Source organism: Mustela erminea, chromosome 10 (assembly GCF_009829155.1).
Source record: "Mustela erminea isolate mMusErm1 chromosome 10, mMusErm1.Pri, whole genome shotgun sequence".
Classification (NCBI taxonomy): Eukaryota; Metazoa; Chordata; class Mammalia; order Carnivora; family Mustelidae; genus Mustela; species Mustela erminea.
The window spans coordinates 105974384-105990287 of NC_045623.1; the positions used below are offsets into that span (position 1 = coordinate 105974384).

General features: G+C 63.1%; 2 protein-coding genes across 11 annotated transcripts in view; one reads left to right on the forward strand and one right to left on the reverse strand.

Moving 5' to 3' along the window:
- The window catches only part of CHD5 (chromodomain helicase DNA binding protein 5), a 59479-nt gene extending 51319 nt beyond the window's left edge, over nucleotides 1-8160 (forward strand). For both annotated transcript variants that reach the window (XM_032302454.1, XM_032302455.1), the window contains exons 35-42: nucleotides 364-501; nucleotides 762-870; nucleotides 2132-2264; nucleotides 2674-2869; nucleotides 3674-3837; nucleotides 3963-4077; nucleotides 4189-4242; nucleotides 4779-8160. In XM_032302454.1, the coding sequence (XP_032158345.1) occupies nucleotides 364-501; nucleotides 762-870; nucleotides 2132-2264; nucleotides 2674-2869; nucleotides 3674-3837; nucleotides 3963-4077; nucleotides 4189-4196 (863 nt within the window). In that variant the 3' untranslated portion in view covers nucleotides 4197-4242; nucleotides 4779-8160. The remainder of the gene's footprint in view (nucleotides 1-363; nucleotides 502-761; nucleotides 871-2131; nucleotides 2265-2673; nucleotides 2870-3673; nucleotides 3838-3962; nucleotides 4078-4188; nucleotides 4243-4778) is intronic.
- A 518-nt stretch (nucleotides 8161-8678) lies between these two features.
- Nucleotides 8679-15904, reverse strand: part of KCNAB2 (potassium voltage-gated channel subfamily A regulatory beta subunit 2) — an 82445-nt gene continuing 75219 nt past the window's right edge. For all 9 annotated transcript variants that reach the window (XM_032303803.1, XM_032303802.1, XM_032303804.1 and 6 more), the window contains 5 exons: nucleotides 14679-14799; nucleotides 14397-14491; nucleotides 13441-13561; nucleotides 12980-13068; nucleotides 8679-11483 (listed from right to left, as the gene is read on the reverse strand). In XM_032303803.1, coding sequence (XP_032159694.1) covers nucleotides 11394-11483; nucleotides 12980-13068; nucleotides 13441-13561; nucleotides 14397-14491; nucleotides 14679-14799 — 516 coding nt within the window. In that variant the 3' untranslated portion in view covers nucleotides 8679-11393. The remainder of the gene's footprint in view (nucleotides 11484-12979; nucleotides 13069-13440; nucleotides 13562-14396; nucleotides 14492-14678; nucleotides 14800-15904) is intronic.

Here is a 15904-nt window from a genome sequence, read left to right on the forward strand (position 1 = left end):
TGTACCTGTAGATCCTGGAATGTTCTGGAATACTCATCCTCAGATCAGATCCCCCAGGACAGCACTGCTGGCCACGAACCTCATGTACACTTTTCACAGCGCTCTGCCCTGTGTTCCCAGGGTGTCCTGATTGAGTGGGGTAGCAGCACCTGGGCCTGGAGCCCATCCTCCCAGCTCAGGGCAGAGAGAGCGGCTGCTGGTTTGTCTGTCTGTTTGTCTGTCCCTCTTGACAGTGAGCCCCTTGGGGACGAGGAGACATGGCTCCCACTTGCCTTTGGGTCCTCAGTCCCCAGTCCTTGGCAGAGACCCCCCTGGGCAGCACTTTTCGGATGAGTGAGTGAATATGGGTCTGACCTCCCGTAGAGGACACCAAAGTGGAGGAGAAGGAGCCCCTTGAAACACAGCAAAATGGCGACAAAGAGGAAGATGAGGAGGGGAAGAAGGATGACAAGAATGGGAAGTTCAAGTTCATGTTCAACATCGCAGACGGGGGCTTCACAGGTATTGGGCTGAGGTGGTGGGCACAGAGCTGGGCTGGTGGCTGTCACGGGCTTCCTAAGTATGCGGGTCCTGGGAGTCTGGGCAGATGGCTATTTTATACTAAACTGTGAGTGGCTGATAAAAGTGCATTATATAACCTTTCCTGGGATTGCTGCACTTCTAGGGGTGGGAGGTGGTGGGGGGTGAGGAAGAGACTTCCCTACCTGCCTCTCTGAGGACCCGGGGGCACCTCATTCTGCTCCCCTCGGCTGGCTTCCCAGAGTTGCACACACTGTGGCAGAATGAGGAACGTGCCGCCGTGTCCTCGGGGAAAATCTACGACATCTGGCACCGGCGCCATGACTACTGGCTGCTGGCGGGCATCGTGACGTATCCTTGGCCAAGGCCGGCCAGGCAGGACTCCGGCCTGTTCCTCTGTGGACCTCAGGGAGGGGCATGGGGTGTGTGGGGTGAGGAGTCAGGAGCCAGGTGCTGAGGACGATCCTGGTGGTGATGGCGATGGTGGTGGTGACCTTGGCGGGGGCCCGTCCCCCCCTGCCCAGTGCCCACTCTGGCCACACAGCAGCCTTCGAGGGACACCAAAGTGATTCCCATTACACAGGGGAGGAAATGATGCTCAGAGAGGCCACATGACTTGCCCAGGGACACACAGCTAAAAAGTCACAGCCTGTCCCCTTGAGTCCACCACAAACCTGCCTAATTCCTGCCTGGTACACACCTCACCTCCTCCCAGCCAGGACGTCTGAAGTGGGGGGCATTGCCGTTTGGGGGGGCTTGTACTCATCCATTCAGTCTTGATTGCTGGCCTCCCACCGCCAGACAGGGAGGACACAACCCTGAGTAGCACCCCCAGTCCCTGTCTGCCCGGGGCTCACGTCCTCCTGGGGACATTCGGAGAGTGTTGTTAGTGTGCGGAGTGTGGCGTTCAACAGGATGGGAGCTGGCGAGGAGCGAACGGAGTGCTGGGGGTTGCGGCTGCATATTCTAGTAGGTGGTCAGAGGTGACGTGTGAGCACAGACCTCCCAGGGGCACGGGGAGGGCCACACAGCTTTGCACGGAAAGCCCCTCAGCTTTTTTTTATTGTGTGTCCTTGTTCCCTTGCCGGCCCTCGGGGAGGACCCTTCCTTGCCTCCTGCCAGCTTCTGGTGGTGGCCGTCAGTCCCTGGGTCTCTGGGCAGCTGCCATTGCAGTCTCGGCCTCCGTGGTCACGTGGCCTTCTTCCCGGGTGTCTGTGTGTCTGGGTCCACATTCCCTCTCCTTAGAAGGACAGGAGTCACTGGGTTCATGCCTGCTCTCGTCCAGGATGGCCCCTTCTTAACTTGACTACATCTACAAAGACCCCATTTCCAGATGAGGGTGCGGCCACAGGTGTGGGCGTTGGGACTTGAAGTTTCCGCCCTCCGGGTTGTTAGGACGAAGGGTTTGGTCCCCAAGGCCTGGGTGCCGCCTGGGCCCCTAAGGGCACCTGCCCGTGTCCGCCGTCATGCCTTCATCATCTCCTCGCTCACCTTGCCTCGAGGTTAATCTGGTCCGAAAGCACGAAGCCGGGTTGCTGAACCCAGGCTGGTTGCCCCTCCCCCTCCCGCCTCCCACCAAGGCCGGGTTTGCCCTTGACGGTGCCCCACCCAGGCACGGCTACGCCCGCTGGCAGGACATCCAGAATGACCCGAGATACATGATCCTCAATGAGCCCTTCAAGTCCGAGATCCACAAGGGCAACTACTTGGAGATGAAGAACAAGTTTCTGGCCCGCAGGTTCAAGGTCAGTCCCCTAGGCCAGAGCCCGCAGGGGAGGAACTACTGCAAGAAGGCAGATTACACGGGGTGGGGGGTGCGGGGCACGCGGTGACTGACCAGCAGCCCCCTCCTCACGTATCTGGATGTGGGCCGGGCTGTCCACCATGGTCAGTCATGGAGTCAATCAACAAACAGTGTGTTGGGTCCTTGATCTGGGCCAGGTCCCCTTGGGTGAGTGTCCCTGCCCTGGGTGAAGGGGCCGAGAACCCAGACTGGTGAGAGCTCTAAGAGGGGAGCTAAGAGCAGAAAAGGCAGAGCAGATGGGTGGAAGCGTCCTCCTCCCCCCCAGCTGCCAGATCCAGGGCCTGCGGGTGGGTGGGTGCTGGGGGAGGAGGGGCGGGGCGGCGCTCAGTCCCTCCTGCCCCGTCCCCCAGCTGCTGGAGCAGGCGTTGGTCATCGAGGAGCAGCTCCGGAGGGCTGCATACCTTAACATGACCCAGGACCCCAACCACCCCGCCATGGCCCTCAACGCCCGCCTGGCCGAGGTGGAGTGCCTTGCCGAGAGCCACCAGCACCTGTCCAAGGAGTCCCTTGCCGGGAACAAGCCAGCCAACGCCGTCCTGCACAAGGGTGAGCTTCCCAAAGGCCGGCCCGCCTGCCTTCCTCCTGTCCCGTGGGTCCTGGGCCCCCGACGCAGCCCTCGATGGGCCGGGAGCCAGGCCCGAGGGACGGTATGGCCTCCTCCAGGGTGGGCCAGTCCATCATCCAGCCCCGGGGACGTTGGGCCCCGCCTCCTCTGGACTTGTTCTCAAAGTCGGCCTCCTGTAGGCCCTGGGCTGGGGGTAGGTAACACAGACGTCTGCTCCACTCACCCACTCTTGCTTATCAAGCCCTGACGACAGGCTTTAAACACGGCATCTCTGTAACGCTCGTAATACCCTTGAGCGGTAAGGTTCGTGAGCCCGTTTGAGAGATGGGGATGTTGACACCCAGGGGGCAGAGAAATTGCCGCAGACCTCCCGGGGTTCAGACCCTTGGCTCCTTGCTGCGGATCTCCGGGAAGCTCCCAGGCTGGTTGGAGGGGCCGGGGGAGCCAAGGCCAAGCTCCACGAGAGCCCTGGGCTTGCTGGACCCTGCTGTGTCTGGGACACGTCTCCTGAGGCAGCGCCGGGCCAGGGCCGCGGGCCTCCCTAGGAGCTGGGGGGCTGGCAGAGGGCCCAGCGGAAGCCCGGTTTCTGGCTCTCCCATCCGCAGCCCGCGGGCCCCCGGGGAAACCTGCTGCTCGCCCTGGAGGCCCGTCTCCGCTTTGTGGGCCTGGCGGGCCAGGCGAGACGCGCCCTCCGAGCCCGGGGCCTGCGGAGTGTGATCCCTGTGGGCGAGCACCAGCCTGCCGGCGGTCAGCAGCGCCCCCGCGTCCCCCCTTCCCTCCTGCAGTCCTGAACCAGCTGGAGGAGCTGCTGAGCGACATGAAGGCCGACGTGACGCGCCTGCCCTCCATGCTGTCCCGAATCCCCCCCGTGGCCGCCCGCCTCCAGATGTCGGAGCGCAGCATCCTGAGCCGCCTGACCAACCGGGCCGGCGACCCCACCATCCAGCAGGTCAGGCTTGCCCCGCACGCCCGGGCCTGGTCCCTTGTCCCGCCAGCCCTGGGTGCCCCAGGGCTGGGGCTTGGAGGGGAGGGGGTGCAGGACGATGACCTTTAAACCTGGGTCCTTGCCTCCAGGGCGCTTTCGGCAACTCCCAGATGTACAACAACAACTTTGGGCCCAACTTCCGGGGCCCCGGACCGGGAGGGATTGTCAACTACAACCAGATGCCGCTGGGGCCCTATGTGACCGGTAGGTGCCCGCCGCTTCTGGGCAGCACGTGCAGGGGTGCCCCTTCCCCTTGGGGGCCTGGCCTGCCCACCGCCACCCCAGGCAAGCCGAGCTTCTCTGTCTCTCTCACAGATATCTAGCTGTCCCTGCGCTGTCCCCCTGTCGCAGTGCTCATTTCCAGCTGAGGTAAGCTTGCACCTGCACACCCGCGGTCCCTTGTCCCTCTCCTGGGGTTGGCGAGTCAGGCCAGGACAGGGTCAGCCCTGAGGCCGTCGGGCGTGCTCCCGCGTGTCTGTGCGCACTTGTGTCCACCGCAGTGAGCCGGCCCCAAACCCGGTCTGCACGGGTTGGCCTCCGCTTCCCGGCGGGGTGGCAGGCACCCTAGGACACAAGCTCCCTGCCCAGGCAAGGGGGGTGGCTGGGGATTGGAGGGGGTAAGGAGAGGGGAGCTCACACCCGAGAATACTCGGGCCTCTTCCCCCTGCCCCCCGAGCCCTGTGCATCCTCGTAGGAATGGCTGCTTGGGGGTGTGGGTGCGGGGGTTTTCGAGGCTGATGGCCCCTTCAGAAGCCTCTCTTCCTCAGTCTCTCTGGCCCTCAAAGTGTGGCAGGGAGGTCTTGGGTTGGGAGCGCCCCGTGACGGGAGTTGGCGGGGACAGGTGGTGGGGTCTCCCGACGAGGACCAGGCTGCTCAGTGGGGTGACCGTCATGGGCCTCTTACAGCCACGCCTGCCGGGCCACCTGCCCGACCCCCCCAGGAGAGAACAGCTGCTGCCTTTTTAGGAGCCATGCCACCTTGGGACAGAAAGGGATATCGAGTCATGCCATCACACGGGGGACGAGGCCCAGCCTGGCTGGGCTGGAGCCCGGAAGTGCCGCCTCGCCACCGTGTCCGCGTCCCACCCAACATCACACCCACCCCACAGCGGGACGTGCCCCTTGGCCACCTTTGCTGGAAAACTTCTTAGAGGAGATTTCATTTACTTGTACATCTTTTGCACTTTCCTGTTGAAGACTTGAACGAGTCTGTCTTGATGTAAGCGTTGAGTGACGGACGTACTGGAGGGGCCTGCCTGCAGCCCTCACGTCTCTCTGCCGGCGGGCTCCAGACCGCAAGGGAAGAGCCTGGAAACCCGGCTGCCGCCCCGAGGACCCAGCCCGCCCGGGGAGCCCTCCGGGTGCCCCCGCCCACCCCATCCCGTCTATGCGGCCTGACTGCCCATGTTCTGCCCCGTCCCCCCCACCCCTTGGGGCTCCCCAGTGTTGGATGGCTCAGGACTGGGGAGTGGCTGCCCAGCCCCCGGGTAGAGTTCTCGGCTGGTGTCCGGGGCTAGGGGTGTTTTCTCCCCACTTCTTGCCGGGGCCAGAGGCCCCCAGGTATGTGCTATCTGGGTAGGGGAGGACAGCCCATCAGCAGTGTCTGTCCCTGGCCCAGCACGTCTTGCAGGCCCTGGACTTGTTAGCAGGTCACAGGGCCTGTGTCGCCTGCTGTGCTGCATGGCAGGTCCCACGCGGCCTGTGCTGCTGGGAGGGAGGGAGGATCCTGCGCAGGTCCCGCAGGGGCTGCGAGAGCCTTAGTCTCAGACTGCGGGAAGGGGCTTGCCCTCTGTTGGAAGGGGCCCGGGAAACCTGGTCCTGCCCTGTGCCCTGGGAGGCCCGTCACACCCCCTCTCTAGTTACACACTCCCTGTTCGGTCTTCCTGGCCACAGATGCCAGGAAACTGGGCCATGCCTTGGGGCCCGGACTTAGCCCTGTCCTCTTCTTGGAGGAGGCCCTGATCTGGTCACAGCAGTGTTGTCAGAGGGCCTGGGGACAGCCGAGCTTGGAGGCCGGGGAATGCCTGATGGCTATCCAGCCCTCCTGCCTCGTCTTCTCTGGGGAACCTCTACAGGCCCCCTTCCTGCACTCAGCTGGTGGTCTCCCGCGAGGGCCCCTGCTGGGGGGGAGCTGTGGGCCAGGCCCTGGGCCTGTGTCCGATGTCTCCTCTGCCTGCCTCAGACTGGAAGGGTTTTCCCTTCCAAGCTTTCTGGGAGTAGGGGTTCCTGGGGAAGTGTCCTGGCTACAGAAATCCAGGAGGGGCCAAGATTCGGGGGCTTGTCTGAGGGCCTCTTGGGCAATTAGCCAGCCCTCTGGGGTCCCGGGTGTCCTCTGTAAATGGCTCTCTCCAAACCCCTTGATGGCTGGACCCCAAAGCCTTTTCATCTTGGTGTCCCCCCGCTTCAGTCTCATAACCTCTAAGGCTGAGTCGGCCCCAGCCCCGTGGGCAGAGTCCTGAGGATGGCCCACAGGTTTCCAGGTCGTGTGTGCCGCAGTGCTGGCCCCGCCTTCTGGGGCAAGCCTGCCCCAGTCCCTTGGGGTTCCTGCGGTGCCTCCCTGCACAGGCTTCTCGCTCAGGCCACAGGCAAGGTGACCGCATGAGCCCTCTCCCAACCCAGAGCCCTGAGACATTCCCCTCCCAGACCTCTGGGTAGCCGGGCAGCTGGCCTCACTGGGGACAGTGCTGGCCTCCCCCGGCCACAGTGACTGGGTCTTGAGTGTCCAGCCAGGAGCCCCCCATCTCCACTGCCTTGCCCCAAGGGCCAGTGGTCCCCCCGCTGTCAGCCTCCCTCTGTCCCCCATCTTTGCTCCCATGCCAGGCCTTCCCCTGCTCTACTGGGTGTCTGCGACGGCCAGGTCTGGGGAGGGCTCAGCTCTCCAGGATCAGCACCCGGAGGCCCCAGAGGGAGGCTTGGGGGTGTTGGGGAGTGGGTTTCCGGTTGGCTGGTTTGGGAGAGGAAAATGGATCTCAGACTGTTTTCTTGTTAGTTTATCAGTTATCTCCTGTCGCGAGTGGTGGCGGGGGGAGCGGGGCATCCTCGGTCTTCGGCCTCTCTGGTTTGGTTTTTGCTGCTGGCACCAAGGAGGGGCTTTGAGCACAAGCAGACTCCTCCAGCGGCAGCCTGCGTTTTAGTTTCCAGCTACCCTATTATTTAAACCAGTGCTGAGTAGGCTTTGGGCCATGGTTTCGGAAAGCATCGCCTGCTGCGCTCACAGGTGACGAGGGGAGCTCGGGCTGGACCGGAAGGCCCCGCTCTCGCACGCGCCTGCCCTGGAAGTGCGTTCCCCGGGCAGGGACCCTGCCTGCAAGCCACCTTTGGGGGCTCCTCCTCTTTCTGCAGGTTGCGACCGAGGTCCTGCTGACACCCGCAGCTGGTGCAGGTGCCTCCTCCTGCTCTTCAGAGGTCCCTTTCTGGGGTCCTCTGGGCCCTCTCCGGTCCACACTGGTTGGCCACGTCGTGCTGCAGTGACACCATAGCTCTTGCTCCCGTGTTGGGTCCCAGGGCACGAGATGGTCATGTAGGGGGTGGGCTCAGGGTAGGAGTGCCTCCAGAACTGGGAAGAGCAGGGCTCTGTCGGGGGGCGGGGGGGGCTGAGGTCTTGGCCTGGCCTTGAACTCTGGTCCCTCCACCCCCCGCCCCGCTGCGCCTGTCACTGTCCTGTACCCACCGTGGTCTCTGGCGAGGAAGCTGGCTCCTGCCCCATTTTATATTTCTGCAAGTTTACAGGTCGTGGTGCATCAGCCCAAAGTCATTGGCGTTGTGTTTTGGGTTTTTTTTCTTAGTTTTCAGATTTTTTTTAAACAAAAGTATTTTTTTAGGTGAGATAACCCAGAAAGGGCCCGTTGGGTGTGTGTGTATGTCCCGAACCCCTGACATGGAGATGGGAGCCCCAGCCCCCCTTGGCTCCCGTGTGCTGGAAATGAGGGAACGGTCCTAACCCCCTGTGCATTGGGAGCGTGGGGGCATGAGGGAGCAAGTCCGACCCCCTCGGATGGCATCTGGGCCAGCGAAGGGGGCCAGACCCCTGGCCCTGGGTATAGCCCCAGGCCAGCAAAGGGACCAGGGGTTTTGGGGTGAGTTGGGAGGGTCCCAGCTGGGAGGGTCCCGGCTAAGGGGCTGGAGCTGGAAGCTGAGCCCCTGTGAGTGGCAGCCCGTCCGGTCCTTGGCAGGACACGTGGGCGGCCGGACAGGGAGGGACAGCGGCCGACACAGTCCCCTTTACTTTGTACTCTGTGTGTGTGTCTTGGTTTTCTGTGTTTTAATAAATCCTTTGGGAAAGGATTCAATCCAAGTGTTTTCCTAGATTCTCACTCATCTGGGATGGAGGAGGCCTGTGGCGGGTGGGGGAGGTCACCCGAAGCCGTCTCCCGCCTGAGAAGACATGGCCTCATGAGGCTGAGGGGCTTGCTGGGAAAGGGGAGCCCCACGAGGGGGTGGTGCCTGTCTTTCCTGCCCGGACCCCCAGATGCAAACACAACACGGTACCCGAGAAACCCTGAGCCCCCAGTGGGCCCTGTGGGCCCCCCGGCTCCTGATCTCCCTGAACCTGGAGAGCGCGGCCGCCTCCCAGCAACAGAGAATGTGTGTGGTGGGTGGGTGGGGCACCCCGTCCCCGAATCACCCTGTGAGGCTATGGGTGGCCTCAGAGTCCCCAGTCTCAGCCTCTCCCCTGGGGCCCTTTCCCCAACTGGACCCTTTGCCCCAGGGTCAGGATACTGGGCCCTGCAGGTGGCAGCACCCCCCCCATGCTCTCCCCCCGCCTCCCCGCTGCCCACAGCCGGGCCCCTGGAAACGAGAGGAGCAGAACGCCGCAGACCCCCGACAGGCTGGGGTTTTATTTGTCATTCCATAAATACAGTGGCTGGATCTCAGCTGTGTCTGGAAGCGGGAGGCGGGAGGCGGTCTCCGCCTACAGCTGGGAGTGCGGTTGGCTGAGGAGCCGCGGTCATTAAAAAAAAGGGGAAAGAAGAAAAGCGCATTATTTACACGAGGGGAAGAGGACAGAGACGGAGTCCGCCCCTGTCATTCCTCGGGACCTCGGGGTCCTGCGGGGTTTGGGATGAGAAACAATGGGGGCTCCTGCGTGTCAGCAAGGGGGACTGAGCCCAGCCCTGCCCTCAGCCTGGGCCTCTGTCCTGTCCTGTGTGGGGCACTCCCTGGGGGTCTGCCCCAAGGGGAGGGCCAGAGGCTGGTTGGGGGTCAGCTGGGGCTCCTGAGGGGTTGCCCCTCCTGGTAGGGCCTGGGCCACTCCAGGGCCTGCCTCTGCCTGGCCTTCTGTCTCCAGAATCTAGCTGCCCTTGGGACCCCCCCACCCCCTCCCCCACACCAGCCCGCTTCTAAGTCGGGGGTCCTCCCCCAGGAAGCAGAGCCCTGTCCTCCCTGCCAGTGACCATGGAAAAGAGAGGACCCCTCAGAATGGGGTTGTGGACTGCGCCCCCGGGGGCAGGAAGCTCTTGGGTCCTGGCAATGGGCATTTCAGCCTTAGCCCTGCTAAACCCTGAAGGCCACCCTCTGGCAGACATGTGGCCTTCCCAGGTGTGGCTCCGGTGAGGGGGGGCAGTGGCCCCTCCCTCGGGCCCCACCGCAACCATGGTCCGTCCATCCCCAGGGGGCAGGCTGCGGGCAGCCATGTGAAGGGGGCCCAACCACTCCCCCCAATGAGGGGTGGGCGAGCTGGTCTCTCTGGCCACAGGCCGGAGCTGGGGGGGCCCTGCGGGGTCAGGCTCGCTCCCTCCCACACCCACAGTGTGCAGCCTGTAGATCTGGTGGAGGTGAACCCCCAGGGGCCTGGTCCCGGAGGAGGGGGAGGGTTCTAGACTCCAGGGTCAGCACAAATGTCAGGAACGGAAGTCGTGTCCCTCCCCGGCTCCCCGCTTGCGCGTGCGGCATTCGAGGCCTCAGCCCAGCCAGGACGGGCCAGCAGGCCCCCTGGGAATGGCAGGGAGGAGCTCCTCCGACAGCGGCCCGTCTAAGGGCGAAGCAGGCCTGGGTGGGTGAGGGTGTGAGGGGTGGCAGGGTAGGGAGCCACCCGGACTGGAGGCACACGGGCTTCCTATGGCGGCGTGGGATCCTAGCCCCAGCCCCCACATAGCCAGCAGAGGCCCATAGCTTGGGTCCGTGGGCACTGGGGCTCCTGGCCGCCGGCCCCTCCCGTCCGCCACCGTTCCAGCCTGTGGCTGTCAGTTCTGTCCGTCCTTACCAACTCCCTGTCATCGGCCTGTTCTAAGCTGGGGCGGTGGGGGTTGCGCAGCAGGGAACCACTGACTCCAGCGGTCCTGACCTCTTCACAGGGGGTGTGTGGAGGTTGGGGGCACCCAGACTTAGCCCCCTCCCACAGGGTGCCTCACCCCAACCAGATCGGAGGCCTTGAGGAAGGCATGGCTCTGGGGAGAGAATCCTGGGGTCTTCTACACTGTGCGAGCTCCTGCTAGACGTTTAGGTCCCCCAGCCCCGGGGCATGTTGCACAGGAACCCCCAGGGACCTGCCCTCCCTGAACGGGCCCGAGTGTGGTCTCTGTGCAGACCCGAAGCCCACCCCCAGGGAGAGCGAAGGTGCGCCCCTTTGAATGTGGTTGGCAGCCACAGTCCAGCTATGTACCCGTGACCTCAGGGCCTTCTGCGGCCAGGACTGAGGGTCAGTGGGACAGAGAACCTGGCCAGGAGGGCAGCTGTGGGACTGGAGGGACCTGGGCTGGAGCCTGCTTGTCGTGCCCCTCCCCAGTGCTCAGGGCTGCTCTGGGCACAGGGTTCATGGCCTGTGGGCGGAGGAAGCTGGCAGAGCCATGAGCTCGGTTAGATGCCCGAACTTCCCGTGGGTCCCACTTGATAGTGGGTCCCCCTGGATCTCGGCCCCTGTCAGCAAGGGGGGGGAGCTGGGGGTCAAGGGACAGCTCGGAAGGCCCCTGGGAGACCTGTGGGGGGCAGGTCGTGGTGCTCAAGAGGCTGCAGAAGGAATCTGGGGTCAGGCCTATCGTAAAACGCCGGGAGCCCTTAACAAGAGGGAGGTGAGGGGGACACCCACTGGGGAGGCCCCGCCTTACATCTGGTGCCCCAGCGGAGGGCGCTGCGGGAAGAGCCAGACCTGCTTTCCCCTTTCCCACCCCTGGCACCAGCTGGGGGCTCTCAGGAGAGGAGAGGCCAGTCCTGCTGCCCCCAGGACCCAGCTGGGTCTCGGCCTGGCCTGGACTAGAGGTGTCTCTGGGAAGGGCTGAGGCTGGGAGCAGCGGCGGTGATTTCTTCCTGGGGGGTGAGCAGAGGCTGCAGGCGAGCTCGGGCCGGAGCGCTCCAGCACCCCGCCCCATCAGTGCGTTCTCCCCGTACGGATCTGAATTCAGTCCGCGAAGCAGCGAATGGTGTCTTGCAGCAACTTTTGAGATCTTTTCCCCAAGGACATCTCGCCGTGATGTCTTCTTTTTGAGGCAAACCACACCCTGGACTTGGCTTCAAAACAGCTTAAGCGAGCGAACAAGAGAGACTAGGAGGGGAACGAAAGTGTCCAGGCAAGCGGCCGGGGGCTTCTTAGGATCGGTAGTCTTTTTTGCTGTAGGGTTTATTGCCCAAAATACTATCAATCTCGTGGGTAACGGAAGACGACAGCTTCGGAAGGACCTGTGTACGAGGACGAGGGCTAATCAGAGTCCCACCGACAGGACTGGCCTGACCTGCGGGGGAGGCTGGGGGACAATCTTCTGGCCCCCGTCAGCCTGTCCTGCCTCACCACATCGTGCTTCTTGCAGAAGCAGAGGTGGACTATGCTGCTTCCGTGTTCTAGAAGGTCTGGGGCAGAGAGGAACACCCTCTGGGGTTTATCTCTGCGCCTCAAGCTCCAGAATGCTCTAGAACCATCTAGAAGGCCCAAAATACAGATTCCAGGGCCAGACACCTGACTTCTGCACCCCCAAACCACTTTCCCTAGTCTTCCCTACTTCAACCAACAGCAAGGCCGCCCGTCCAGGTGAACCCCACAGGCTGCCTCTGACCGTGCCTCTGTTCTGTTGGCCTCACCTTCCTGAATATCCAGGATCCAAACCTCTCCGCGCGGGTCACTTCCCTGAGGATCTCCCTGCACCCCCTCCTGCTCCCTAAAGCCTTTCCTTCACTCAACAGCAAGGAAGAGAGGGATCCTTTTAAAATGTAGGTGTGGGGGTGCTTGGGTGGCTCAGTGGGTTGAGTCTCTGCCTTTGGCTCAGGTCATGATCCCAGGGTGCTGGGATTGAGCCCCGCATCGGGCTCTCTGCTCACCAGGGAGCCTGCTTCTCCCCACCCGCTGTCTGCCTCTCTGCCTACTTGTGATCTCTCTCTGTCAAATAAATAAATAAAATCTTTTTTTTTTTTAAGATTTTACTTATTTATTTGAGAGACAGAGATCACAAGTAGGCAGAGAGGCAGACCTAGAGAGTGGGGGAAGCAGGCGCCCCGCCAAACAGAGAACCCGATGAGGGGCTCGATCCCAGGCAGAGGCTTAACCCACTGAGCCACCCAGGTGCCCCAATAAATAAAAATTTTAATAACTAACTAAATAAATTCTTTAAAAAATAAATAAAATGTAGGTGGGCATTGGGTCCCTCCTCTGCTCTTGTCTCACTCAACAACCAACCACCCAAGTCCCTAGAGCGCCTGGGCTCTGTCCCGCCCCATCTGCCCCAGGCCCCGCCCCTCTGCTCCAGGCCCCGCCCACCGGTGCCCCGCTCCGCCTCTTCTGTTCCTCCAGGTGTTTGCCGGTCCCACTCCGCAATGTCGGAGCCTTTGCTCCCACGTCACTTTCTCAGCAAGCCTACCTCACAGCCCCCTTCAAACTGGGCACACGGCACCACGGCCCCCCTGCGCCCCCCAACTCTAACCCTAGCCCTGCCCTTGCTCTACAGCCTGTCAGAGTCTCATGTCCTCCCGTCCTGCGCTCGGTGCCCCCTGCCTGCTGTTCCAGAGCTGGCTGCTCTTCCAGAGCTGGCTTCTAAGGGAGCTCTGCGGTAGCCGGGATGCTCACAGCAAAACTGGCCCACGGGAGGTGCCCAACAAACATGGGCAGGACCAAGGACTGACTGCGACCCTGAGTTCGGCCCCAGGGCCTGGGGGGGACATGCCCAGCAGCCCCCTTCCCAACTCACCTGTATGGCTCCAATGTTCTCCATGAGCTGGTCTGCGCTGGAAGCACCCAGGAGCACGGAGCTGACCCCCTCGTTCCTCAGGCACCAGGCTGGGGCAGGAAGACCAGAGGTGAGGGACACACAGCCAGTGCAGGGGCCCCTCCTTCTGCCTTGTCCCTGATGGGGCCACAGAGACCCGGCCTCTTGGTCGCGGCACTGAGGGTGTCCAGGAGGGTCCAGCATGTTGGGGGGGCTTTGCCTGGGACAGGGCTGCACAGGCTTCTGGGAGAGCCCTGGCACCAACTGCTTCCAGGGGGAGAGGTGGCCCCCGGGCTCAGGGATGACCCCCCATGCTTCTCTCCCCATGAAAGTTGGAGCCCTATTACCTCTGGCTGGCTAAGGGAGGGAGCGGCCCCGGTCCTCAGGGACTCCTGACATGGCTCTGGGGACAACAGTCAACCCTACCCCCCAAGTCCTCGTACCTATGGCTAGCTGGGGGAGGGTGCAGCCCAGGCGCTCGGCGATGGCCTGCAGCTCCTTCAGCTTGGCCTGCTGGCGCCGGCCCTCCTCACTCAGGATCTTGTCCTTCAGCCACTGGTAGCCCTGGTGGTGGGGTGTGGAGAGCAGACAGGTCAGGGCAGGTCGCCTGGACCTGTGTTTGCAGACGGCTGACGCTCCGTGCCACGGCAGCATCCGCACCCCCAGACCAGCCATGCCCCCTGTAGAACAGAGCTGGGCAGTTGGAAGGACGCGGCCTGTTGAAGGGGAAGCCCAGAGCCTGCAGGGTTGCTGAGGCCAGGCCCCTGAGCCAGGACGAGGAGCCTGGCAGTCTGGGAAGGAATGCTTTGGCCTCTGGCCTCGAGACCAGAGCTCTGTGGTCTCAGCTGCCCCCAACCCTGGCATTGCAGTGCCTTCCAGGGGACTCGCTGACTCTGCAGTGGACTGGGTGGGAGTGGGGTGGACAGGCCAAGCTCAAACCCGAGGCAGGGGGGCTTTGGGGCTGGATCTGCCCTGACCTAGGTAGGCCTTTCTCTGCCTGTTCCTCCTCCCCCAAACCCTGCATTTTGGAGACCCTCCTGCGTTCCCACTGCAGAGATGTGTCTGTGTGGATGGGGGGGACTGGTTACAGATCACCTCCGGGGAGCGAAGGAAGCAGCTCTGCAGGCCGGGCGGGCCCCAGAATGCGCAGGGGGTATCTGTTGCCGCAGGGGCCACCCAAACAGCCCTCGCGGACCCGGTTCAGGCCTTTGGGGTGGGGCGTGGCGGGGCTGGCGAGGGAGTGGAAGCGCTTTCTCAGCCGGGGCAATCCTGTGACGGCAGCAGCCTTTCTAGCGGCGAGCTCTGGTTCCCCTGCCCTGCTCTGCCCCCGCAGTGTCCCGTCCACCCCGAATGCCTGTTGCCTGACCGTCCCCTCCCCCCAGCCTGGCCGCTCCTTCACCTTCAAGGAGGCTCTTGAGTAGGGGGGGATGCCGCTGTCGTACTTTCCGGAAACGATGCCGCAGGCCAGAGGGGACCAGGTCATGGCGCCCACTCCTGGGAGAGGAAAGCCAGGAGAGGTCAGGCCCAGGGTTCTGATGCAGGGGGCGGGGGGGAGGGGACAGAGCAAGGGAGAGAGGAGGAGGGGTGCCCTGGGGAGGGCGAGGGGGAAGAGGGGCTGGGGTGGGGCCGGGGTGGGGTGAGGCAACGGGAAGAGGTGGAGGGGGGTGGCGGGGGGGCCCACCTATCTTGTGGAAGAGCTCGGGCAGCTGCACCTCCACCTTCTCGCGCTGGAACATGTGGTACTCTGCCTGCTCGCAGATGGGCGGGATCAGGTTGAACTGCCGGGCCACGGAGTAGGCCTCCTAGGGATGCAAACAGGACCACGGAGGGTCCCCGTCCATCAGCAGGGCTGGGGGCTGCCCGGAGAAGCAGGTGTGGGAGACACAGAAGCCTCCCCAGGAAACAGGTGGCCCACCGGCTCTCCCCCGCCCTCCCCTCTGGGGAGATTCATGGCTTTCCTGGGACACTGTTAGCCTGTCCCCCCACCCCCTCTGCTGGGAAAGGGGGTGAACCCCACAGTTGAAGGCATGGGGGGAATGCACAACTCAATAGAGAGACTCGGGTTCTGGCGCTTATTGGCTGGGTGGCCTTGGACAAGGAGCTCGCCCCTCTCTGCCTCAGTTTCCCCATCTGTCGCTGCCGTAGTTCACAGCCTTCAGGACAGTGCCTGCCTGCTCTGCGGTTCCTGTTTTTATCAGGGTCATGACTCCAGAGCCCCAGCCCTGGGATGACGGTGGCCGTGGTGGGAAATGCTACACCAGGAGGGGAGAGTGGCCGGCATCGGCCCATTTCTGGGACTTGGAGCTCAAGGCCCGGACTCCGAACTCCCACCAGATGGGCGTGAGCCAGGGGTGAGGTCTCCAGATAGACTACGGGGAAGCCCTGCCTGCCAGCGGGAGACGCCCTTTCCCCTTTGGTCTGAGGTGCAGCTACTGCCTCTGTAAGATGGGGATAAGACACCGACAGCGCGGTGAGCTCCGTGCCGGCTCCAGGCAGCCTCAGAATGCTGCCAGTGCCAAAGGCAGTTGAAAATCGCCGGCATCTAGAATTGTGTTAACTTGGAAATTCTGCTTAATATTTTTGATGAAGCAGAAAGCTGGGACTCACCAGAGGAGAGCCCCCTCCGAAGGACCCCAGGATGTGGGGAATTCTGGGAGGAGCAGCATGGGAAGGGTGGAGGCTGGGAGGGGTCTGGAAGCAGGGGTGGAATATCAGCTTGGAGACAGTCCTGGCAAGACCCGGTCCCCAGACCGCTGCTCTACTCCCTGGGCCCCCAGCTCCCTGCCTCTGAGGGTGGGGGGGGCATCCCACTGACCCTTCTGGGATACCCAGAAATACCAAGAAACATCTGCCGGCCTCTGTCTCTGCTGGCTCCCTGGAGGGAAGGGACTGGGGAGGGGAGGCTTT